The 27,112-nt window shown below is 42.8% G+C and overlaps 1 protein-coding gene across 2 annotated transcripts in view; it reads left to right on the top strand.

Moving 5' to 3' along the window:
• Positions 1-25,260, top strand: part of LOC138649634 (serine/threonine-protein kinase PLK2-like) — a 150,695-nt gene extending 125,435 nt beyond the window's left edge. Inside the window, exons 7-15 of one of the 2 annotated variants that reach the window (XM_069740189.1) lie at positions 714-912; positions 1,005-1,143; positions 4,162-4,247; positions 5,902-5,998; positions 6,834-6,914; positions 7,129-7,288; positions 7,516-7,645; positions 23,159-23,269; positions 23,370-25,260. In XM_069740189.1, the coding sequence (XP_069596290.1) occupies positions 714-912; positions 1,005-1,143; positions 4,162-4,247; positions 5,902-5,998; positions 6,834-6,914; positions 7,129-7,288; positions 7,516-7,645; positions 23,159-23,269; positions 23,370-23,552 (1,186 nt within the window). In that variant the 3' untranslated portion in view covers positions 23,553-25,260. The remainder of the gene's footprint in view (positions 1-713; positions 913-1,004; positions 1,144-4,161; positions 4,248-5,901; positions 5,999-6,833; positions 6,915-7,128; positions 7,289-7,515; positions 7,646-23,158; positions 23,270-23,369) is intronic. The other variant, XM_069740197.1, reaches the window with a different exon arrangement.
• Positions 25,261-27,112: the final 1,852 nt, after the last annotated feature.

Below are 27,112 nucleotides of genomic sequence, written 5' to 3'. Positions count from 1 at the left end.
CTCTTCAGTTTATTCATGTAGGTGTACAGTGAGCATATTGACACCACAGGTTTGTCATAAAATTTTTTACACTATTGGACGGTGAAAAAAAAAATTAAATTTTTTCCACTAAAACATTGTTTTAGCCCCAAATTTTTAAATTTCAAACAGGGAAACAGAAGAAAATGGATCACATAGTTTATTACTCAATCACCATGATGTACTGGTATGCCCATTTGCAAGAAGAAATATGATGTACCGGTACGTCATATGTCGGGAAGGGGATAATGTATTCTATTTGTATTGCTTGAACACCATCTAGCAGTGATCCTTATGAACATTTTTAAATTTACCGTGGTGACTGTTTCATTGTAGTTCTCAGAGAAGGCAATATAAGTGTGGTGACATATTCCCTTTAACTTTACTGTACGCACAATTAATAGAAAAGGAGATAGATTTATCAAACACATAGTTACATCTCATAACCGTCCCTCGTAATTGACATCTTTAAGGGCACAGTTTTACTAGGCGGTAAATACATCTAGTTTATCATGCTGGGCATTGTTTCATAAATTGGGTACTTACATTTTGTTCAATGGACCCTTATGATTGGTATGACAGCATGCAATCTTGTTGATGGTGATATTGGCAGCATGTTGTTTCTTAGCGTTTTTTAATAAAATTAAGGGAGTTATATCTTGTATTCTTAGAGGGTCTTTTGTATTCATTTTTAGGTACACTATGCTTTGTGGATACTCACCTTTCAGAGCTCGCTCACAAAAAGAGATGTATTACTTCATCTGTGAGGGCTTCTTCCCTGTGCCATCCTACATATCACTCAGTGGCAGGAAACTGATTATTTCTTTACTTGCACGCTGCCCCAGTAGAAGGCCTTGCATTGAGGACATTCTCACTCATGAATTTTTCACCCAGGTACGGAACAAAGTGGTATAATAGCGAAATGTTTTAAACACAATATGTGAAGTTGAGGCTCTTTTATTTTCTTCATATTTCCTCATTTTCAGGGATTTATGCCTGAGAAGTTATCCTCTGCCTCGTGCCACACAGCTCCCACTTTCTCCTTTTCCCTCCAAGTCACAAGGTTCCTTAGGAAGGCGGCAAAAGTACTGTACAGAGGGGTTTTCCAAAAGTCCTTCTGCTCAGGTATAGAGCTATTATTAATTTATTCAATACTATATTAGTTTATTGGATTGTATAAAAAAAAATCCTAGGCACTTCTAAAATATAACATTGAATTCAATCCTTAATAGATGATGATGCTACCATATACTTCATAACATACATTATGGTGTACTATTGGATTTTAACACCACGATGCAGAGGGATCAAAGGAATCAGTCAGAGATATGGTGAAAAATGGGTCAATCTTACCGTCCTAAGCTAGTTTGATGTCTGTTTGGACATTTTGTGATGTTTCATGGAGTGGCTCCTTTACTTCATGTGGAGTTAGTCATTTATGGGTGCCTAACCTTGCTTACATCTTATTTTCTGGAGGTGCCCACTACCCAGAATCTTGTCTTAATAAGCGAAACCCTAGTCAGCCTTTTTAGCACAAACTTTTAAGTGAATGGGAATCTTAATAACCACAGAGCTCAGCAAGCTTTACTGTTTCCATCATTCCAGAGTTTGGGAAGTAGCATAGCTCGCTGTGTCAGATTATTTCTTCAACCCTCATTCGTATCTATGTAACACAGTCCACTCTAACATTTCCGTAATTCCTGCCACCTCAGGCTGCCACATATAGACAGGTATTCAATCTGATATACAAATAACCTTTTGAATTGCATGCACAGATAAGCAATAATTTGGCATTGCATACAATTTGCCCAATAATGTAAGCATACTAGATGTTTCTCCTAGTACTCCTATTATTAACAAGAACCTGTCAATGTGATTTAGTGATGTAAAGTAAAGGCATTGCCATAACAGTGCTGTTATGCAGAGTAAGTCAATACCTTTAGTGAAGAAATCAGCATTGTGGTTGTTCTTTAATCCACATTTGTAGTTTTCGGGTAATTAGGTGCATGGGGTGGGACTGTAGGTTGGGTCTTCGGCTCATTTTGATTTAATCTGTATAACAGCACCATTATGGTCATGCCTTTACTTTACATTGCTAAACCATTTTGACAGGTTTTGTACACAAATTAATTCTTTATTGTAAATACATACATATTTAATGCCATAATCTAATCTACTTTCTATTATACTTGCATAAAAAAAAAAATCCCTAAACTTCCCTATCTACACTAACTGCTTTATTTTTTTTAGCTGCTACTTCCTTTATGATGATGCTTCGTTTGAAAATCCCAGTGCATGCTGGAACAACTCAAACACAGCATCATTAGTGACCTTCATTTCAGGAGCTGAGCTAGTCTCTGCTGTATTGAGCATGCATCATTTGTCAAGTCCGACGGATGCTCAGTATCTTCTTGTCACTGTGCGATGTGCTCATTGACAGTGCACTTTCTCATCGCCTCTGATACAAATTAATGAGCAAGTAAAAGAGTGCACTGTCAGTGCATGTTGTATGAATACCAGGCTTGCAGACACCATCGCCACCACTGCGACTGACAACACTTGCTGGGGCAGCACTGGTCTCTGCACGTCAGGTATTCTTACAACGTCCACAGACAGTGTGCTCTGTTGCCGGCTCTTTGCTTTTAATCAGAGCTGGCAAGAGAGCGCACTGTCATTGTGCACATCGTACAATGAGAAGAAACACCTGGGCATTCGTAAAAATTAAAAAACAACGCATGCTCAGTGGAGCAGTGACTAGCCCAGCCCCTGAAATGATGACGTTTCGTTTGAGGGAGGAGCAGAGGCTGCCCCATACACTGGGATTCTCAAACAAAGCATCATAAAAAAAATAAAGCAGTTAGATAGTGTACTTATGTAAGGAAAGGGACTTTTAAATTAAAGTATATTAGAAAATAGATTGGATTATGACAATAAATACGTAGGCATTTACAATGAAAATGAATTTGTTTTTCGGACTACCCTTTTCACCCCTTTACGACCGTTAGCATACATGTACGTCATCAACCATGTCCCTGCCGATTACGTGTGAACCCACATCTTTCTCCTCACATGATGGCTGATTTAATCAGCCATCAAGTGCTTCTAACAGCCATGGCTACTAACCAGCAGCATTTAACACCCACTGACAGGAAGCGCATTATTGATCCCGCTCATCGGCATTCATGGGAGATCGTGAGTTCTGCTATACATAGTAGTACTTCGGCACTGCTATGTATAGCACAGGTGATCGGACGATCGCAAGTCTCCTAAGGGGTCAGTAAAAAGTTTTTTAAAAAGTTTTAAAAAATACTAGGAAAATAAAAAAAAACACAAGCTCAATAAAACCTCCTTTGCCGTATTAAAAATAAAACAATTAAAAAAAAATTAAAAATACACATAACCGATCTATCAAAATATAAAATAAATTAATCTGATCGGTAAGCCGCGTAACGAGAAAAAAAATAAAAATTGCCAGAATTACTTTTTGGTCACAGCAACATTGCAATAAAATGCAATCAAAATAAGAATAGAGGCGATAAAATACGTGGTGATCCAAACATTATATCTACCCCAAAATGGTATCTGTAAAAACGTCAGCTCAGGGAGCAAAAAATAAGCCTTCACCCAGCCCCAGATAACATAAAATGGGAATGTTACGAGTATCGGAAAATGGATATAAAATCTAAAACAAATTTTTGATAAATTTCTGAATTTTTTTCACCACTTAAATAAAAATAAACTATACATGTTTGGAATCTGCATACTCATACTGACCTGGGGAATCATGATATCAGGTCAGTTTTACCATATAGTGAACATAGTAAATAAAAAAAAACATTGTGGAATTGCAACTTTTTTTTTTTTGCAATTTCTTTGCAATTTCACCACACTTGGAATTTTTTTCCCTGTTTTTCAGTACACTATGTGGCCAAATGAATGGTGTAATTCAAAAGTGCGCCGAAAAATGGAAAATTGCCTGGGGGTGAAGGGGTTAAGGTATATTCATAGAAATTTGTAATAGAAATTTGAAAAGTTGCTAATTAAAATGTACAATTTATCAATGCAATTCATTCTGAAATAGGAACTACTTCTATTACAGTATGACGGAACATACATTTGTGATGTATTTTTATATTTCTCTAGACTTTGCAGAAGCGGAAGACCTCAAGAGCTCCATGGTTCTGCCTACTGAGAGCTTGGTGTCATTTAGTACAGATAAAATGTGCGAGGTATGATTTAGCAGCTGACTGTTACCCTTCGGAGCATGATAAGTATATACAATGGCTATATAACAGGGTGGGCAATTCATTTAGTTGAGGGGCTAGGAGAGACCATGAATATTGTGGATGGCCGAATCAATTCTGCTTAATATTATTGTTATTATTATTAATGTTATCACTTAATATTAAGCAGAATTAAAGGGAACTTGTCACCATGAGAATGCAGGCCAATCTGCAGGCAGCATGTTGTAGAGCAAGGAGAGCTATGCGGATTGATTTATACTTTTTGTGAGAAAAGTGCTAATATAACTTGTGTATTATTCATTTCAAACTCTATAGTTTCTGAGATTTTCAGTCCAGTAGGGGGTCCTATCAGTGACTGACAGCTGTATCTGTATGCAGAAGATTGTATCTGTATATAAAGAAGATTGTCAGTCACTGATAGGACCGCCGAGTGGACCAAGAACACAACACAAGTTATACTGAATCTTTTCCCAACAAACTATATTGTATATGATTCTACTCAGCTCCCTCTGCTCTCAAACATGGTGCCTTCAGATTGGCCTGCAATTTCTTGGTGACAGGTTCTTATTGAGTCTCACTAAATGCTACTGCTAATACATGTGACGATAGGGCTTATGGTAAGGGCAGAGACAGACTGCCGTATTTCTCTTTCTCCTGCTAGAATCGCATTGTAAAGCTTGTATTGGCTGTCAGCTCTCCTCACCTGGATAGTAATCAATCACGCTGTCTTGATCAGGTCTGGAGAGGTGCCGGCCAGTCCATGCACTGCGATGCGATTCTCGCATGCCTGAGAAATACGGTAGTCTGTCTCTGCCCTAAGATGTATTCTTATCAGTAGCTGCTAATCAAAACATATGCTGTAATTTACTGCTTTTTATAAAGTTTAGAAGTCATACTGCTCCTGTTATTCATCCCTTAAATCTTGATCACCAGCCCCCTATGATGCCCTGCACCCAGTCACTACCCCATAGACCCCCAAGCAGTATTACGGTATTGCCACCAAGCAGCATGATGTCCTCGCAGCCCCACACATTATGATGCTCCCACAGTTCCCCACACAGTATTATGCCCTCCCACCACCCTCACAGAGCATGATGTCACGAAGTCCTCACAGCCCCCCAAAGAGTATGATCCCCCACAGCCTTTCACACATAGCATGATTCACCCCACCCAAAGCTTCTCACACAGTAAAAGTAAAATGTCAACAGTCAGACACAGAAAATGAAGCCACCATAATTTCACCCTCAAGCACTGAATGACGCTAAAAAGCTAAACATACATGCTACTCATCCAGCCCCGTTCCATTGATGCGCTACTCCAGTCTGTGCTGTGTGCGGACTGAGGCTCCAAGCTGCAGGTACAATCCATTGATGTCAGACTTGGATACACGGTCTGAATAGTTGATCAGGAAGCCAATGGCTCCCTATTCCACCATTGTTGAAATCAAGACACTGGTGGGATGGCGGTGTCGGGCTATCCTAACTGACGAGCAGTATGCCACCATTTCCAGCCTTTTGGCTATCCTGGTCCACACACTATACAGGAACAGCCAAAGAGCCAAAGAGCCAGATGTGGCCTGGGGGGGTCTACTATATAATGTATAGCAAAGGGGAAGAACTCTTGATCTCTTGTTTTACAGGATGAAAAAGTAGAAGACTCAGTAAGAGCCTGTGATGAATCTTTGAATATTCTAATGAAAGGAAGAATGAAAGACAGGAGCAGGTCGGCCTCCCAGAGTGAGCCTGAATTTTACTAGTTGGAAAATGTTAATATAGCTTACGTTTAGAATTAGCAGGCACATTGACCCCAATTTCTCAAGACTGGTGTGCAAGGTGTCTGATTCATTAAGAGTTGAACGCCTCCTAATGAAGCAAAGTGCAGATTGCCACTAGAGTAAGATTTGTGGCAAAAGTAATGCCCCCTCTCATCATGAATTTGACAAGCAAGGTTGCCACGCTCCCATCCCACCACCTCTCTGCCCACTGTGTTGGAGCTAGGTGAAAATGGGGTCAAAATGCCCACATATTGCACAAAAATGTTGCAACTTTTCAAAGCTGTTTATGCCAGTTTTCTAATGTAAAAACTTTGATGAATTGAGTCCATTCTCTGTCACAGTAAATTACTGGAGCCATCTTCACACTCACAGTGTACTATAGATAAAAAATCTATATATTATACATACAGTATATTAGGTCCACAGGCAGGGCCATATTTGCCACTAGACACTTGAGGGCACGTGCCTAGGGTGGGACAATGCGGGGGCGGCACCCGAGAAAGTTTTTTTTTTTTTTAACTAAAGTCAGGGGTCACCTCCCGACCGACCGCCCTAATCCCCGTCACCCCACCCCCCGTCGGCTGCCCGCCTCCTGCCCGCCTCCTTGAAGACGTCATACTCACCCTACTCCAGCGATGAACTAAATAGCATAGACAACTCTGGTCAAAGTCATTCCAGTTTCCTGCAGGTAGAAGGGATCACCCATTCTACAAGGATCTACACATTAGAGCGAGTTAGCTGTGATCTCCTACAACAGGACTCAGGCCATTTTTTTCTGTTCTTCGATTATCTTGCAGAACGAAGAGAGGTTTCAGGGGAGCGAGTGGTGGAGGATCTCGCGTCTGTCTTAGAGGATTGTCTTCACAATATTGTGCCAGGTGAAGAACAATGACTTCATTAATATTGACTTTAGAAATGGAAAGTAGCAGGAAGGACTAGATTAAATATTTAAATTCATTCTAAAACATTGCAAAGTTGTTTGGATTCCAGTTACTGCACACCATAGCTAAGCAGATAAAGGTTTCTGCTACACTGCGTTGGTTTGTGTGATATCTACATACTAGTCTTGAATTCATCTTTTCCATCCATCAGGTGAATTGGATTCCAAGGTTCAGATCACTTGTCCCATCCTGTGGGTGACTAAGTGGGTGGATTATTCTAACAAGTATGGCTTTGGTTACCAGCTATCAGACAATTGTACAGGAGTCTTGCTGAGTGATGGAACTCACACAATTCTCTCTCCACATTTGCAGTAAGTAAATGCAAGACTATTTATTTTTAATGGCCTTTGGCTTGATCGCGAGCCAAGGCGGCATGATGAATGAACGATAGGAAGATCGATCTTGTGCAAGCCTACATAGGTCCACTTAAGTTTTTTCCACCGTTATCTTGATAAGTAGAGGCAATAAAATGGCATAATAATTTTAGCATAACAATAATGTTAGCGCTTCACCTTCTATTCATCTTTATGTGTTTCAGAAAAGTATGTTATTCAACAAGCTCACAAGAGCACATTATATTTCCAGAATGGAGCCCACCATGCAAGCTTGATTTAAAAATGAGAATACTAAAGTTCTTTTCTCACTACATGAAAGAAAACATTCTGGAGGTAAGGAAATAGTTAAAGAGAACCGGTCATCTGAATCATACATGTAAGGCCGGTTGCACATGGTCAGTAATTGGCAGCGCTTTGGACGCAGCACATGTCCTATGCGTCCAAAGCGCTGCCGGCTATTGAATGCAGGCGATTCCGCATGTGTTCATTGAACCGTGCGGAGTCACCGCGCCCAATACATTGTATGAGTGATATTTATCTTGCGGAGACTCGCATCTCCGCAAGATCTCGTACTGCGGTCTGGAAAGATAAGCCGCATGTTCATCTCCGCAGGTGATCCCCAGGCGTCTGTGCATGCATAGTGGACATGGGATTTCTTGAAATCCCACCCACTATGCTGTAATATCTGGATGCTGCAGGTTGGTCGCTGCGGATGTATGCAGTGTCCAACCCACAGCATTTACTAACCGTAGGAATGTACCCTTAAACTAAAGGTATGCGTATGAAGGAGTGGTTATACTGATTTAATATATACCTTCGGTGTAGAATTCTGTAGCCTAGTTGTTGTTAATTATTAATAGAAATTTGGTTGCAATAAGTACTTTGTGGATGGGGGTGGGACTGTGCATAGGGTCTTCAACTTTGCCATGGCCCCTCCGCTACCTCTGGTGTCTATTTATTTTACTGTTTTAGATTTTGCACCTGATGACAGGTTCTCTTTAAGTTAAATACTAAAATAATTTGTATTTTTTTGCCCTTTGCTAAGCCATGCTTGTGTGCAATGGACAAAATTGTACCAATCACAAAGCCACTGAGCTACTAGGGCACTAGGGGCATTCGCAGCACAACGATTACACAATCTCCACCCTTAAAAAAGAACTATATTAGAAATCCATGTAATGTGTGCTCTTTGGCAGGGACTAGAAAACACAGATATAAAGTACAAATACTGTATATTAAAAAAAAATAGTTTTTCTGAGATATCCCCTCACTGTCGTCACAAACAACACTCCGCTGCCTCCAATTATCAGGATAATTATGCAATTCACTGAGTGATGGACGACGCCACGGCTGCTTTCACTACTCGGCCGGTTATTGGGGAACTCACAGTAAACATAAAGTGTATACACATCTGATTCCACCTCATGGAATATATATCCGGTATGGTCACTGCCAAGCTTCGCAATAACCCAAGAATACCAGATGCCACCACCAATCGTTTATACAGGCCGATTGTACACCCGATACAGGTAGCATATGACTTCAGAGATGTGGTTTATAAAGAAAGAGGAACAAAGCTATTAAATTTTAGATATTTAATCCTGAAGTACAGTAACAAATTGTATTGTGGTACCGTGTTAGCCAGAAAAATCAATTTGAATACTTTTCTGCCCAATGATGACAAAAGTATTCTAGGAGTGATACCTTTATTGGCTAACTCGAAAATAATATGTTTGCAAACTTTCAGAACACAGTGGCTCCTTCTTCAGGCAAAATTATAAATAGATTAATAAGAAAAAAGCACAACATTTAAGGAATACTTTATTAACACAAATCAAATTAGGCATTTTCTTACAAATGGAGAGGCAGTGGGAATGATGTTCTTAGTTATCTGGAGTCCATCTGGTGGAGGTGTGAATTGTATCCATGTAGTGACTAATAAATTCAGGTGGTAAATTGAATAGAAACAAAATTTGTCATGTTTGGAGGAGACAGAATGCTGAGTTACATCCAACGAACACCATACCTACTGTGAAGTATGGGGGTGGCAACATCATGCTTTGGGGCTGTTTATCTGCAAAGGCACCAGGGCTGATCCCTGTATATGAAAGAATGAATGGGGCCATGTATTGCGAGATTTTGAGTGCAAACCTCCTTCCATCAGCAATGGCATTGAAGATGAAACATGGATGGGTCTTTCAGTATGATAATGATCCCAAGCACACTGCCAGGGCAACGAAGGAGTGGCTTCGTAAGAAGCATATGAAGGTCCTGGAGTGGCCTAGCCAGTCTCCAGATCTCAACCCCATAGAAAACCTTTTGGAGGGAGTTGAAAGTCTGTGTTGTCCAGCGACAAGCCCAAAACATCACTGCTCTAGAGGAGATCTGCATGGAGGAATGGGCCAACATACCACAAACAGTGTGTGTCAATCTTGTGAAGACTTACAGAAAATGTTTAATAACGGTCATTGCCAACAAAGGATATATAACGAAATATTGAGATGAACTTTTGTTAATGACCAAATACTTATTTTTTCACCATAATTTGCAAAATAAATCTTGCCAAATTAGACAAGACCTTATCTATGGTTTCCTCAAATGAATCATATGCATCAGCAAACCAGGAGCAGCATTCCTCAATTGTAACAGCACAAGTTCCACCCTCAATTGCTAACAGGTTGCAAAGAGCAATCTTCTCATTAAGAGCATGAATAGAACTTATTGTTTCATTAATTGTTCTGTCCATTATACTAGCATATTTATTTAGCTTATAGAATAGGTAGATATATAGATGTCAGTGACAAATACAATTAGTACAGTGTGTACAAATTATAGGACATGTATCTACTATATAATTGTCTAAGGGTCACTTCCATCTGTCTGTCTGTCTTTCTGTCACAGATATTCATTGGTCGCGGCCTCTGTCTGTCATGGAAATCCAAGTCGCCGATTGGTCGCGGCAAAACAGCCACGACCAATCAGCGACGGGCACAGTCCGGCGGAAAAATGGCTGCTCCTTACTCCCCGCAGTCACTGCCCGATGCCCGCTCCATACTCCCCTCCAGTCACCGCTCACACAGGGTTAATGCCGGCGGTAACGGACCGCATTATGCCGCGGGTATCACACTCCGTTACCGCTGCTATTAACCCTGTGTGTCCCCAACTTTTTACTATTCATGCTGCCTATGCGGCATCAATAGTAAAAAGATATAATGTTAAAAATAATTAAAAAAAATAAATAAATTATTATATACTCACCTTCCGCCACCTTTCCCGCTCCTCACGACGCTCCGGTAACCGCTCTATGCAAGCGGCAGGTTCCGGTGGCAAGGATGGTATACGACAAGGACCTGCCATGATGTCACGGTCATGTGACCGCGACCTCATCACAGGTCCTGCGCGAGAAGGACCTGCCATGACGTCACGGTCATGCGATCGCCACGTCATCACAGGTCCTGCGCTACCAATATACTACGTAGGCTGTGCAATATACTACATGGCTGTGCAATATACTACGTAGGCTGTGCAATATACTACGTGGCTGTGCAATATACTACGTGGCTGGTAATATACTACGTGGCTGGGCAATATACTATGTGACTGGGCAATATACTACGTGACTGGGCAATATACTACGTGGCTCTGTGCTGTATACTACGTCGCTGTGCAATATACATGGCTCTGTGCTGTATACTACGTCGCTGTGCAATATACTACGTGTCTGTGCTGTATACTACGTCACTGGGCAATATACTACGTGGCTGGGCAATATACTACGTGACTGGGCAATATACTACGTGGGCTGTGCAATATACTACGTGAACATGCATATTCTAGAATACCAGATGCGTTAGTATCGGGCCACCATCTAGTTTAACCCCTTCCCGACCTTTGACGCATACGCTGCGTCATGAAAGTCGGTGCCATTCCGACCCATGACGCAGCATATGCGTCATGGAAAGATCGCGTCCCTGCAGGCCGGGTGAAAGGGTTAACTCCCATTTCACCCGATCTGCAGGGACAGGGGGAGTGGTAGTTTAGCCCAGGGGGGGTGGCTTCACCCCCTCGTGGCTACGATCGCTCTGATTGGCTGTTGAAAGTGAAACTGCCAATCAGAGCGATTTGTAATATTTCACCTAAAAAACTGGTGAAATATTACAATCCAGCCATGGCCGATGCTGCAATATCATCGGCCATGGCTGGAAACACTTATGTGCACCCACCCCACCCCTCCGATCGCCCCCCCAGCCCCCGATCTGTGGTCCGCTCCCCTCCGTCCTGTGCTCCGCTCCCCCGTCCTCCTGTCCGCTTCCCCCGTGCACCAATCACACCCCCCGCGCTCCAATCAAACCCCCCCGCACTCCGATCCCCCCCACACACAGCGACCCCCCCCCCGTGCTCCGATCCACCCCCCCGCACAGCGATCCCTCACCCCGTGCTCCAATCCTCCCCCGTGCTCCAATCCTCCCTCCCGTGTTCCGATCCACCCCCCCATGCTCCGATCCACCCCCCCGTGCTCCGACGCCCCCCCGAGCCCTGATCTCCCCCCCCTTATACTTACCTAGCCGCCCGAGGTCCGTCCGTCTTCTTTCCTGGGCGCCGCCATCTTCCAAAATGGCGGGCGCATGTGCAGTGCGCCCGCCGAATCTGCCAGCCGGCAGATTCGTTCCAGAGTGAATTTTGATCACTGAGATATAACCTATCTCAGTGATCAAAATAAAAAAAATAGTAAATGACCCCCCCCTTTGTCACACCCATAGATAGGGACAATAAAAAAAATAAAGAATTTTATTTTTTTAAAACTAAGGTTGGGGTAAGAACTAGGGGTAGGGTTAGGGGTTAGGGTTAGGGGTAGGGTTAAGGGTAGGGTTAGGGGTAGGGTTAGGGGTAGGGGTAGGGTTAGGGGTAGGGTTAGGGGTAGGGTTAGGGCTAGGGTTAGGGTTAGGGTTTCGGTATGTGCACACGTATTCTGGTCCTATGCAGATTTTTCCGCAGCGGATTTGAAAAATCCAAAGTGCTAAACCGCTGCCGATTTATCGTGGATTTACCGCGGTTTTTCTGCGCATTTCACTGCGGTTTTACTTCTGCGATTTTCTATTGGAGCAGTTGTAAAACCGCTGCGGAATCCGCAGAAAGAAGTGACATGCTGCGGAATGTAAACCGCTGCGTTTCCGTGCAGTTTTTCCGCAGCATGTGTACAGCGATTTTTGGTTCCCATAGGTTCACATTGAACTGTAAACTCATGGGAAACTGCTGCGGATCCGCAGCATTTTCTGCAGCGTGTGCACATACCTTTAGAATTAGGCTATGTGCACACGGTGCGGATTTGGCTGAGGATCCGCAGCAGTGTTCCATCAGGTTTACAGTACCATGTAAACATATGGAAAACCAAATCCGCTGTGCCCATGGTGCAGAAAATACCGCGCGGGAACGCTGCGTTGTATTTTCCGCAGCATGCCAATTCTTTGTGCGGATTCCGCAGCGTTTTACACCTGTTCCTCAATAGGAATCCACAGGTGAAATCCGCACAAAAAACACTGGAAATCCACGGTAAATCCACAGGTAAAACGCAGTGCCTTTTACCCGCGGATTTTTCAAAAATGGTGCTGAAAAATCTCATACGAATCCGCAACGTTGGCACATAGCCTTAGGGTTGGGTTGGAATTAGGGTTGTGGTTAGGGTTAGGGGTGTGTTGGGGTTAGGGTTGTGGTTAGGGGTGTGTTGGGGTTAGGGTTGTGATTAGGGTTACGGCTACAGTTGGGATAAGGGTTAGGGGTGTGTTGGAGGTAGAATTGAGGGGTTTCCACTGTTTAGGCACATCAGGGGGTCTCCAAACGCAACATGGCGCCACCATTGATTCCAGCCAATCTTGTATTCAAAAATTCAAATGGTGCTCCCTCACTTCCGAACCCCGACGTGTGCCCAAACAGTGGTTTACCCCCACATATGGGGTACCAGCATACTCAGGACAAACTGCGCAACAATTACTGGGGTCCAATTTCTCCTGTTACCCTTGAGAAAATAAAAAATTGCTTGCTAAAACATCATTTTTGAGGAAAGAAAAATGATTTTTTATTTTCACGGCTCTGCGTTGTAAACGTCTGTGAAGCACTTGGGGGTTCAAAGTGCTCACCACATATCTAGATAAGTTCCTTGGGGGGTCTAGTTTCCAAAATGGGGTCACTTGTGGGGGGTTTCTACTGTTTAGGCACACCAGGGGCTCTGCAAACGCAACGTGACGCCCGCAGACCATTCCATCAAAGTCTGCATTTCAAAAGTCACTACTTCCCTTCTGAGCCCCCACGTGTGCCCAAACAGTGGTTTACCCCCACACATGGGGCATCAGCGTACTCAGGAGAAACTGGACAACAACTTTTGTGGTCCAATTTCTCCTGTAACCCTTGGGAAAATAAAAAATTCTGGGCTAAAAAATTATTTTTGAGGAAAGAAAACGTATTTATTATTTTCACGGCTCTGCGTTATAAACTTCTGTAAAGCACTTGGGGGTTGAAAGTGCTCACCACACATCTAGATAAGTTCCTTTGGGGGTCTAGTTTCCAAAATGGGGTCACTTGTGGGGGGTTTCTACTGTTTAGGCACACCAGGGGCTCTGCAAACGCAATGTGACGCCCGCAGACCATTCCATCAAAGTCTGCATTTCAAAAGTCACTACTTCCCTTCTGAGCCCCCACGTGTGCCCAAACAGTGGTTTACCCCCACACATGGGGTATCAGCGTACTCAGGAGAAACTGGACAACAACTTTTGTGGTCCAATTTCTCCTGTAACCCTTGGGAAAATAAAAAATTCTGGGCTAAAAAATTATTTTTGAGGAAAGAAAACGTATTTATTATTTTCACTGCTCTGTGTTATGAACTTCTGTGAAGCACTTGGGGGTTCAAAGTGCTCACCTCACATCTAGATAAGTTCCTTTCGGGGTCTAGTTTCCAAATTGGGACACTTGTGGGGGGTTTCTACTGTTTAGCCACATCAGGGGCTCTGCAAACGCAACGTGACGCCCACAGAGCATTCCATCAAAGTCTGCATTTCAAAACGTCACTACTTCACTTCCGAGCCCCAGCAGGTGCCTAAACAGTGGTTTACCCCCACATATGGGGTATCAGCGTACTCAGGAGAAACTGGACAACAACTTTTGGGGTCAAATTTCTCCTGTTACCCTTGGGAAAATAAAAAATTGCGGGCTAAAATTCATTTTTGAGAAAATAATTTTTTTTTTTTATTTTCATGGCTCTGCGTTATAAACTTCTGTGAAGCACTTGAGGGTTAAAAGTGCTCACTACACATCTAGATTAGTTCCTTTGGGGGTCTAGTTTCCAAAATGGGGTAATTTGTGGGGGATCTCCAATGTTTAGGCACACAGGGGCTCTCCAAACGCGACATGGTGTCCGCTAATGATTGGAGATAATTTTCCATTTAAAAAGCCAAATGGCGTGCCTTCCCTTCTGAGCCCTGCCGTGCGCCCAAACAGTGGTTTACCCCCACATATGGGATATCTGCATACTCAGGACAAACTGGACAACAACATTTGTGGTCCAATTTCTCCTATTACCATTGGCAAAATAGGAAATTCCAGGCTAAAAAATCATTTTTGAGAAAAGAAAAATTATTTTTTATTTTCATGGCTCTGCATTATAAACTTCTGTGAAGCACCTGGGGGTTTAAAGTGCTCAGTATGCATCTAGATAAGTTCCTTGGGGGGTCTAGTTTCCAAAATGGGGTCACTTGTGGGGGAGCTCCATTGCATAGGCACACAGGGGCTCTCCAAATGCGACATGGTGTCCACTAACAATTGGAGCTAATTTTCCATTCAAAAAGTTAAAAGGCGCGCCTTCCCTTCCGAGCCCTGCCGTGTGCCCAAACAGTGGTTTACCCCCACATATGAGGTATCGGCGTACTCGGGAGAAATTGCTCAACAAATTTTAGGATCCATTTTATCCTATTGCCCATGTGAAAATGAAAAAATTGAGGCGAAAATAAATTTTTTGTGAAAAAAAAGTACTTTTTCATTTTTACGGATCAATTTGTGAAGCACCTGAGGGTTTAAAGTGCTCACTAGGCATCTAGATAAGTTCCTTGGGGGGTCCAGTTTCCAAAATGGGGTCACTTGTGGGGGAGCTCCAATGTTTAAGCACACAGGGTCTCTCCAAACGCGACATGGTGTCCGCTAACGATGGAGATAATTTTTCATTCAAAAAGTCAAATGGCGCTCCTTCCCTTCCGAGCCTTACCATGTGCCCAAACAGTGGTTTACCCCCACATGTGAAGTATCGGTGTACTCAGGAGAAATTGCCAAACAAATTTTAGGATCCATTTTATCCTGTTGTCCATGTGAAAATGAAAAAATTGAGGCTAAAAGAATTTTTTTGTGAAAAAAAAGTACTTTTTCATTTTTACGGATCAATTTGTGAAGCACCTGGGGGTTTAAAGGGCTCACTATGCATCTAGATAAGTTCCTTGGGGCGTCTAGTTTCCAAAATGGGGTCACTTGTGGGGGAGCTCCAATTTTTAGGCACACGGGGGCTCTCCAAATGTGACATGGTGTCCGCTAAAGAGTGCAGCCAATTTTTCATTCAAAAAGTCAAATGGCGCTCCTTCCCTTCCAAGCCTTGCCGTGCGCCCAAACAGTGGTTTACCCCCACATATGAGGTATCAGCGTACTCAGGACAAATTGGACAACAACTTTCGTGGTTCAGTTTCTCCTTTTACCATTGGGAAAATAAAAAAATTGTTGCTGAAAAATCATTTTTGTGACTAAAAAGTTAAATGTTCATTTTTTCCTTCCATGTTGCTTCTGCTGCTGTGAAGCACCTGAAGGGTTAATAAACTTCTTGAATGTGGTTTTGTGTACCTTGAGGGGTGCAGTTTTTAGAATGGTGTCACTTTTGGGTATTTTCAGCCATATAGACCCCTCAAACTGACTTCAAATGTGAGGTGGTCCCTAAAAAAAATGGTTTTGTAAATTTCGTTGTAAAAATGAGAAATCGCTGGTCAAATTTTAACCCTTATAACTTCCTAGCAAAAAAAAATTTTGTTTCCAAAATTGTGCTGATGTAAAGTAGACGTGTGGGAAATGTTATTTATTAACTATTTTGTGTCACATAACTCTCTGGTTTAACAGAATAAAAATTCAAAATGTGAAAATTGCGAAATTTTCAAAATTTTCGCCAAATTTCCGTTTTTATCACAAATAAACACAGAATTTATTGACCTAAATTTACCACTAACATGAAGCCCAATATGTCACGAAAAAACAATCTCAGAACCGCTAGGATCCATTGAAGCGTTCCTGAGTTATTACCTCATGAAGGGACACTGGTCAGAATTGCAAAAAACGGCAAGGTCTTTAAGGTCAAAATAGGCTGGGTCATGAAGGGGTTAATTAATAAAAGATTATTTTTTGGAAAAAATGGCATGGGCTCCCGCACAATTTTTGTAACCAGCAGAGGGAAAGTCGACGCCTGGGGACAGATGTTCATAGGCTGGGAAGGGGGTAATACCCATGGAGCTTCCAGGCTATTAATATCAGCTCACAACTGTATACTTAGCCTTTAATGGCTATTAAAATGGGGGACCCCCCAAAAAAATTATGTGGGGTTCCCCCATAATTAATACCCAGCAAAGGCTATGCAGACAGCTGCGGGTTGATATTAATAGCCTAGGAAGGGGCCATGGATACTGCCCCCCAGCTAAAAACATCAGCTCTCAGCCACCCCAGAAAAGCCGCATCTCTAAGATGCGCCAATTCTGGCACTTAGCCTCGCTTTTCCCACTTGCCCTGTAGTGGCGGCAAGTGGAGTAATAGTTGAGGGGGTTGATGTCAATAAGATGCCCCTATTACTAACCCCATAGTCACATTATGAGAAAACACAGACACCCAAAAAAAATTACTTTATTTGAAAGAAACACACAGACTGTTACTATTCTTAATTAAACCATACTTACAACCTCACCTAATTTGTGTGAAGTCCTCGATCTCCTGTAATAAAAGTAAAATAACAAACCAACAATATACCATACCTGTATATTGTGTCCCACACAGTAAACCATATCTGGGGGATATACAGTTTTCAATCTGGATGGTGTCAAGATGCGACCGTCCCAGCTGAAAACCACTGGTGAATGAGATGCTGTGAGCTCAGCTTCAGTAACTAGCGGTGACTCACCGAGATCCCTCAAATGGGTGGAGGATGAAGAACTGAGGTAGGTCCATCGTCGGGCGTGCAAAGGAGCGGATCCCTGGCTGGGACTGGTAATTACAGCAGGAAACAAAAAAAGATGCTCTGATGCTGGTATTGGCCAGCGTCAGACAGAAGAGCAGGTGATGTCCGACCATCAGTGAGAAGATGCCACCTCACAGACATGTTCAGTACGGTGATCTCCGGAGACTCCAAAGTGCTGGACTGCACCAGGATATTACTGGTTAATAAGGGCTTGGCTGGAGAGCCAGCAGCAACCGAGCATACACCAAGTGGCTGAGCAAGAGACACTGAGATCGATATCTATGCTCAGCAGCACCTGCAACGGCCGTTGCTGAATGGGAGACCGCAGAGGCAGATAAGGCTTGGGATCTATCCTGTGCAGTGGGAGAATCCTGATGCCTAAGGGTACCGTCACACAGTGGCACTTTTGTAGCTACGACGGTACGATTCGTGACGTTCCAGCGATATCCATACGATATCGCTGTGTCTGACACGCAGCAGCGATCAGGGATCCTGCTGAGAATCGTACGTCGTAGCAGATCGTTTGGAACATTCTTTCGTCGCTGGATCTCCTGCTGTCATCGCTAGATCGGTGTGTGTGACACCGATCTAGCGATGCGTTCGCTTGTAACCAGGGTAAACATCGGGTTACTAAGCGCAGGGCCGCGCTTAGTAACCCGATGTTTATCCTAGTTACCAGCGTAAATGTAAAAAAAAAAAAACAGTACATACTTACATTCCGGTGTCCGTCAGGTCCCTTGCCGTCTTCTTCCCGCACTCACTGACTGCCGGCCGTAAAGTGAAAGCAGAGCACAGCGGTGACGTCACCGCTGTGCTGTGCTTTCACTTTACGGCCTGCAGTCAGTGAGTGCGGGAAGCAGACGGCAAGGGACAGACACCGGAATGTAAGTATGTACTGTTTGTTTTTTTTTACGCTGGTAACCAGGGTAAACATCGGGTTACTAAGCGCGGCCCTGCGCTTAGTAACCCGATGTTTACCCTGGTTACCCGGGGACCTCGGCATCGTTGGTCGCTGGAGAGCTGTCTGTGTGACAGCTCTCCAGCGACCACACTACGACTTACCAACGATCACGGCCAGGTCGTATAGCTGGTCGTGATCGCTGGTAAATCGTATAGTGTGACGGTACCCTAACACACATATTTGCCAATTGACATGTCTTGATCGAGGCAAGCAGCTCTGCACTTTGGGAGAATGCATACCCAAATCCAGGGTATCCAAATGCAAAACAGAGGTATCGTCTACTGCAGCAAATCCTCCTCCTGGTTTTTGTTGTCTGGATCCATTTACATAGCGGGCTATTTCAGTATCTGGGATGGGATTATCAAGCACAGGATTGGGAAGGCTGTACAAAATATCCACCTTCTGCTCACAAATCTGCTCTGGTTCTTATCCGTTCTCAACAGTTTGGAGTGGCAAAAGTGTAGCAGGGTTCAGTACACAGCATCTAAAAATGGTGATATTAGATGGTACAAGGAGAGAGATCTTGTATTTGTTTAGTATGGTGACAGAGATATCTTGTGGCCTGTCTGTGGACTACTGCTGGTATGGCATGTGGAACCATAAGAAAGAAATGGTTGTAAAGAACAATATCAGCCATATGTTCATAGCTGCTCATGCTATTGATGCAATACATGCAGCACCTGCTGAGATAACAGAATCCAGTTTGGTACTGAAGTGCCCTACTAGCTTTTGCTTTCGCCACACTTCTATGTACGAACTCCTGAACCTGTCTCTTCTGTTCATGATAGAACAGGTAGGATTGCTTAGTTTAGAGTACCAGTGAAGGAGCACTGAGTGTGGCAGATTTAAGACAGTTGACAGCCTGTTTCTCCTTCTCAGACAACTCTATGTGGTCCAAGTGGTCAGAGAATATAAAGAAGCAGCAAGTTGCAACATATTTGGTATCCTCTGTCTAAAATATCCGACTATCCCCTTGTAAAATACAAGAGTTAGAGAATACTTTACATCTCTCAGTACTCAAGTGGGAAAGCAAATAAGCAGTTGTACTGTTATATTGGTTATTATTTTAGTGCCATTTATTCCATGGTGCTTTGATGTGAAAAGGAGTATACATAATAAAAAAACAAGTGCAATAACCATGAACAAAACTAGACACCGGTTGTTACAGGAGGAGAGAGGACCCTGCCCGAGAGGGCTCACAGTCTACAAGGGATGGGTGAGGATACAGCAGATAAGGGTAGAGCTGGTCATGCAGTGGTATGGTGGAATGAGGGTTACTGCAAGTTGTAGGCTTGTTGGAAGAGGTAGGTCTTCAGGTTCCTTTTGAAGGTTTCCACGGTAGGCGAGAGTTTGATATGTTGGGGTAGAGAGTTCCAGAGTAGTGAGGATGCGCGAGAAAAAATTTGTATGCGATTCTGGGAAGAGGAGATCAGAGGGGAAAAGAGAAGGAGGTCTTGTGAGGATCGGAGGTTGCGTACAGGTAAGTACCAGGAGACTAGGTCATAGATGTATGGAGGAGACAGGTTGTGGTTAGGGTTTTGAATTGGAGTCTCTGGACAATGGGCAGCCAGTGAAGGGATTGACAGAGAGGAAAAGCTGGGGAATGGTGGGGGTACAGGTGTATTAGTTGGGCAGCAGAGTTTAGGTTAGATTGGAGGTGTGAGAGAGTGTTAGAGGCACGGTTACAAAGCAGGAGGTTGCAGTAGTCAAGGAGGGAGAAGATGAGGGCATGCACTAGTGTTTTTGCAGATTCTTGGTTAAGGAATGCGTGGATACAGAAAATATTTTTCAGTTGGAGTAGGCAGGACATGGAAAGGCCTTGGATATGTAGTTGGGAATGGGGAGAGTGAGCAGCCATTGAATTTGATTGTCAGGTCTGTTGGGGGGGGGGAGTGGAGTGAGATGGGGAAAAGATGATTAGTTCTGTTTTATCCGTGTTAAGTTTTAGAAATCTAGCAGAGAAGGATGAAACAGCAGACAGACATTGTGGGATTCTGGTAACCTACAAGAAAAGGTTCTCTAACAACTAATAAAGTTTAAATTAATTAATTTTATTGATACAAATATAGAAAAAAAAGTAAAATATAGAGATGACAAATACCCAAATGGAAAAAAGAACATTGAACTGAAACGTGTCCAGGATACACTTTCAATGATAAGTATCATATACCGCTGCATATTTGTATCAATATAATTCATTCATTTAAACTTTAGTAGTTGTTGGGGGACCTTTTCTTCTGTAGGTTACTATTGTTATTATGGGCCTCTATGTTCATGTTTATTGCCTAAAGGCAACATAGGTTCACATTGTGGAATTCTGGTTAGTAAGGAGGTGATATTGGGTCCAGAGAGGCAGATCTGTGTGTCATCAGCATTAAGATGATACTGAAACCTATGGAACTCTATGAGCTGTTCCAGGTTGAAGGTGTATATGGAGAAGAGCAGGGTCCTAGAACTGAAACATGGGGGACACCGACAGGGGGCGAGATGAGGAGCTGGTGTGTTAGTGGGAAACTCAGAATGTTCGGTCTGTTAAGTAAGAAAACATCCAAGATAGGGCCAGGTCTGTGATGCCAAGAGAAGAGAGAATCTGTAGTAAGGGTGAATGGTCCACTGTATCGAAGGCAGAGGCCACGTCCAGGAGGAGGACAGATCAAAGACACCAGACCCAACAATGCAGAAGAGCAGAAGGCTGCTAGCAAAGTAACCTGGGCTTCCATAACACCTCAGCAGTGCCACAGGCTGATCATCTCCATGCCAAGCCACATTGATGCACTAATGATGCCAATGGAGCCCCGACCAAGTACTGAGGGCATTTACTGAACATACATTTCAGTAGGCCAACATTTTGGATTTTAAAATCATTTTTCAAGCTGGTGTTATAAAGTATTCTAATTTACTGAGAGAATGACTTATGGGTTTTCATTGGCTGTAAGACATAATCATCAACATTAACAGAAATAAACACTTGAAATAGATCACTGTTTGTAATGACCATATAATATAGGAGTTTCACTTTTTGCATTGAAGAACTAAAATAAATTAACTTTTTGATGATATTCTAATTTTGTGAGAAGCACCTGTAGTTAAGCACAACTAAATAACCAACTGGACCCATCCTGAGGAACAAACTTCAAGAATGTTCGTGAAGTGACCAGATGAAGTCTATTATAATACTTCAACTTGGCCCCCCTGAGTGTGGATCTTCTTTAGCGGATGTTGTTCATGAAGAAGTCACAAAAACATGTTCTTACTAAGCAGATATTCTATTTCTGCTCCATGTACCAAGAAATATTAGGAACAAGGGAAAGATAATGAAATTCTAATTTCTTCCACAGAAGCTAGACTGCTTCTAAGACACCTTGCACTGGAGTAGAGTTATACTGGAACAAAAAAGGACCTTCCCGAAACTGCATTGTCTAAAATGTCACAATGCAGTCAGACAAGAAACATTCTTCTGGCATTGAGAAATGTGACTCTCTATGCCAGAAACAAGTTTCCACTGGTGGTGTTCTTCACACCATTACATCCAACGCTTGGTGATGTAAGGATTGCATGCAGCTTCTCTGCCATAGAAATCCATGAAGCTCCTGACACCAAGTTTTTCTGCTAACGGTAATGCTAGAAAGCAAATATTAAAAGTCTTCAACATTAAAGGGAATCTGTCACCTCATTTTTCGTATATAAGCTTCGGCCACCACCATCAGGGGCTTATCTACAGCATTCTGTAATGCTGTACGTAAGCCCCAGATGTAAAATGAAAGATAAGAAAAACAAGTTAGATTATACTCCCCCAGGGGCGGTCTGGGTCCGATGGGCGTCGTGCTCCGGGTCCCTTTCACCTGCGCACTGCAGTACCTTCCTCTGCCCTCAAGTGACCAGTTTTTGTTTTTATTCTGGGCTGCTCCCCTAAGTAATCTGTTATTAGTTTTTTCAAATCAGTCATATGTTTCCATAATATGGACCTTTATATTTAAGGCTAATTTTTATGATCAGTCTTCATGAAGGGGGAATTGCTCACAGGGTAATAAAGCAAAACACACTTAAGACAAGATCCAAAGAATTCAGTGTATGGCCTTGGTAAAGGCCATACACATAACACTAAATAAAAAAGCCTATATCTCTGGAACTGTATGGCGGATTTAAAATTAAAAACATACAAATGGAATACTCAGAAGAAAGGCTACAAAGAGATCAGAGCAAAAACTGGTCGCTTTTGATATGGTAACAGGTCCTCTTTAAGCAAATTGGACGAAAAATGCTCCCAGGTCTGTAAAATAACAAAGCCAGATGGTAAATATCTCCTGCTCTGTGCTTTGGCTGCTGCAGTGTCGTCAAGTCAACAGCGCACATCACCACTGCAGCCAAACACTGCAGCTTGTGCTGACTGCATCGACAAAGCCACTAAGCTTAGTGATTGGCTGCAGCGGTGAAGCTTGCTAACTATGTGACATCATTGTAACAGTGAAAACATGAAGATCGGAGTAACCAAAGTAGTGAAAAAGTGAATACGGTCTTTGTTATTTTACATGCTTGCAAGTATTTCAAATCCACTTTGCTTATATCGGAAAACCCAATTATTGATTATGGCTACATATTTCGCAGTTATAAGTCACTGATATAGAAACTTTGCTGCCATTTACAGGGTGGAGATCTCCGAGCAGTACGCAGCCGCTCTGTCAGGACCTTGTGCCTGCTGCACTTTGTAAAGACAGACCAGGCTCTGCTTATGAAGTTCAGTAATGGGACTTTACAGGTAATTCTGTACATAACTTAATACCTTTTAAGAAAAGTCTATTTTGATTTTCTCCATAATAAAATAGTAATGTAATTCTCTACCTTATTTACTTTCACAGGTGAATTTTTATCATGATCGTACCAAGATAATTCTAAGCAAAGGACTGCAGGGTTATCTCCTGAGCTACATTGACCAAGACAGACAGAGCCGTACCTTGCCTCTATCGGTGCTGCAGAACAGTTGTCCTCCATGTATAATCCAGCGCTTGGAATATGCTCTCATGATGCTACAACATCTGTGATCACTTTATTTGAAGCTTTTTTTTTTATCAGGATCTCTATTGTATATTTCAATGACAATTGTGTAATAATACTTGTTGAACACGTCCAGACAAGTCATATTGTAACATGTGGGTAGATGTAAGTATAGGTATTATAGTGGTACAGGTTATCGATGTGTACATGATCGGTCACTAACAGAAGGTTCTGTCAGGTTGTATATTAGATTTCTGCAAGGGTTCAGAAATAACGAAATACTAGTTTGTCCGAGTCGGTGAAACTGATCATTTCTGGTTGTTTAGAATGTGACAAAAAAGCAAAATAGATAATTGAAAGGAGGTCCTTATCTATGTGTGAGGGCAATGTTCAGTCCTACAAGAATTAGGACAGTGATTATTTGAAATGATTATTAATGAAAGTGCAATGGTGACAGCTACATTTGTATTAGAGGAACATGAACTTTCCAGCTCAGAATCTGCCCCCCCCTGAAAAACGTGCATAAAAATGTAAAATGCATTGCCATCCAATAATATAGGCCCATTCCTTGGGTTCTCTTCACTAAATAATTTTTCAGTTCTTTGACCACATACTCTTATCTCCGCATGTGATAGCTTAGGAGTGCACCTTGCATGATAAGATTTTTTTTTTATTATTACCAAGAGTTTGAGATGGCACTCTCCAACTGCGTGCACTAAAAGAGTAAACAGTGCTGCAAATTTTTTTTACAAGTGTGAGGTCTATTTGTCACGACTCTGTTGTCTGGTGTCCCGGAACCAGGGGCTTCTTCCCTGTCCCTAACGCTATGGGTGTCCTAGCTCGCCCTGTTCCCCGAATTACTTCTGATTTTGAAGACGTCAGGGCCACATGCCTTGCCTTAGCACCTGAATCCGCCCTCAGTTTGTACCCTTCCTCCACCCAGGGAAGAAGGGAGTAGTTGTGTACCGTAATACACCAACCAGACTAACAAGGTAATCCGAACAGGGGTAACAAAAAACACAAATCATACATTGTCCCTGATGCCAAATTGAAGAGCTGGTAATGCACCCATCATCCAACTGCCCTGCCATGCTAGTGGAACTAGAGCTTGGTTTAAATAGACTCTTGCTCTGGAGAAGACTTGGGTTTTGTGAGAGGAAGTGAAACCTGATAGCCACACACTCTCCCCACACTCCCCGTAGACCACACAAGGGGGAACATATCAAAAGGGAGAGATACAGTGAAACGGCCAACATGAATGGTAAAGTTTTACAGTGTAATACTGTCCAAATCTCCGTAGTCATGATAAGGAGACTGTGTGCTCATGGTCATACAGGAAGATGGCTTATGGGTCGGTACAATGATAATCACAGCTCCAGTAGCTATAGGTTACATACGATCCAACAGCATAGGAACACTTAGAGAGAAAAGGATTCATATAATTCCATGTCAAAAATGTGATCAAGCGCGTCTCTGTTAAGCCTCTGGCAAATCCATAAACTTTGTTACCCACAATTAGAATTAATTTGGATCCATTAGAAAGCAGTGTTAATTCCAGGTGTATTGATGAAGGACTGAGTAATTTCATTAGTTCCTGACCAATAGGCTATATTATTTAATTACGGGTCCATCCTTAAGGTGGTTGGAAGATCTGTGTGTAGCCAAGCAGGTGCTCTATAACAAAGGTTTGAAAAATAATTGTATCTGTACATAGCATCTTGTAACTCAATTTATTATTAAAAAGAATCTGTATTCAATAGCTAGGCATTTCCTTTTTCAATAACTAGCCCAATATCATTACTGTCATCGATGCTACATGTCTTGATCTTGTGACGAAAACTATTCTGAATGTGCCTTTTGCAGAAAAGGGGTATCCTGGCTGTGGAACACACACATGGAGGTCGCCATGTCAGTGAATCAAACTACAACCTCCTCCCATACCAAGCAGGCTCTATTTATCCCGACCTTCTGACTTCCAATCTGGGCATTAATCCAAAGAGAATGAGGTGTTTTCTTTATATATGCACAGACGACTGATTGTAAGGAGGAAGACCGCGCTGCAGAGATCCAACCAGCCGACATAAATAATGGACGACACTGCTTGTTTACATCTTCCACCACCAATAAAAGCAACATTTGAGTCTAATATTGGAAGTAATTAAAGGGCCACTGTCACCCCCCTGCAGCCGTTATAAACTAAAAGAGCCACCTTGTGCAGCAGTAATGCCGCATTCTAACAAGGTGGCTCTTTTCGTTTTGTGTTCAGGTATTACTAAAATAAAGCGTTTTGAAACTTTGCAAAAATACCTGTCTTTGTCCACGGAGGCGGGTCCTCAGCCCCCAGTTTGAAGGGTATTCTGCCGTCACTCACATTTTCAGGGGCTTTCGGCGCCGCCCCCTCCGCGCTGTTTTCTTTTCAAATCCGGCGCCGGCGCTGTGTAAATATTTGTGGGGCAGGCGCAGTAAGCTCTGGCCGTCTGACATCCCAGCCAGGCTTGCAGACTGCGCCTGTGCTGGCAGTGCGGCCACCCACCTCGGTAATCCCTGCCCCGCACTGTGTTACGCATTGTGCACAGTGCGGGGCTAGGATTCCTGGGCATGCACACTGCATGTGTCAGACTGTCACCCAGGTCCCCCGCCTTACAGCTTCTTTATACTGTAATCAGCTGATCGTGCCTCCTCCTTCTCACTAGCAGTCGCCGGGAAAGAACCAACATTGGCAACTTGCCTGCTAGCTGGTGTGTGTTTTTTCTAGGTGTATTCTTTAGGTGTATGGATATGTTACTAAATTGGTGGCGAAATTTACCCAGCGAGAATGAAAGTTATATACTGATGTGGACATAACTTATACCGCACTGTGGATGCATATTGGTTGTTGGGGGGCATTACACCACACTGCAGCTGAATATGCGGCATATGTGCGGCATAATGCTCCCCAATATCTCCGTATATATAATATTTAGTTGTATACCTAGTTTTTAGAACTGCTTCACATCTATGTTGGATAGAATCAACCAACTTCTGGCTGTTAACTGTTATTCTAGCCCAGGATGCATGGACTACATCCCACAATTTTTTTGGCATTTGTTGGCTTTGCCTCAGAAACAGCATTTTTAATGTCACCCCACAAGTGTTCTATCGGATTAAGGTCCGGGCATTGGACTGGCCACTCCATAACCTCAATTTTGTTTGGACTAGGATCGTTGTCTTGTTGAAACACCCATTTAAAGGCATATCCTCTTCAGTTTAAGGCCGGTTTCACACGTCAGTGGCTCCGGTACGTGAGGTGACAGTTTCCTCACGTACCGGAGACACTGACTCACGTAGACACATTAAAATCAATGTGTCTCTGCACATGTCAACGTGTGCAGAATTTGGGAGTCGTCTGACGAACTGTCTGCAGTCCCTGGACCCAAAAAGAACAATTTTATTTTCATCAGTTCACAAAATGTTTCTCCATTTCTCTTTAGGCCAGTTGATATGCTCGTTGACAAATTGTATCCGCTTCAGCACATTTTTTTATTTTTTATTTATTTATTTTTTTAACACTGAGACTTTGCGAAGACTTTGTGCTAAGAGATTAGCTTCACACAGGCGTCTTAACGGT

This window comes from Ranitomeya imitator, chromosome 1 (genome assembly GCF_032444005.1).
Source record: "Ranitomeya imitator isolate aRanImi1 chromosome 1, aRanImi1.pri, whole genome shotgun sequence".
Lineage (NCBI taxonomy): Eukaryota > Metazoa > Chordata > Amphibia > Anura > Dendrobatidae > Ranitomeya > Ranitomeya imitator.
This window is presented reverse-complemented; position numbering and strand designations above follow the sequence as displayed.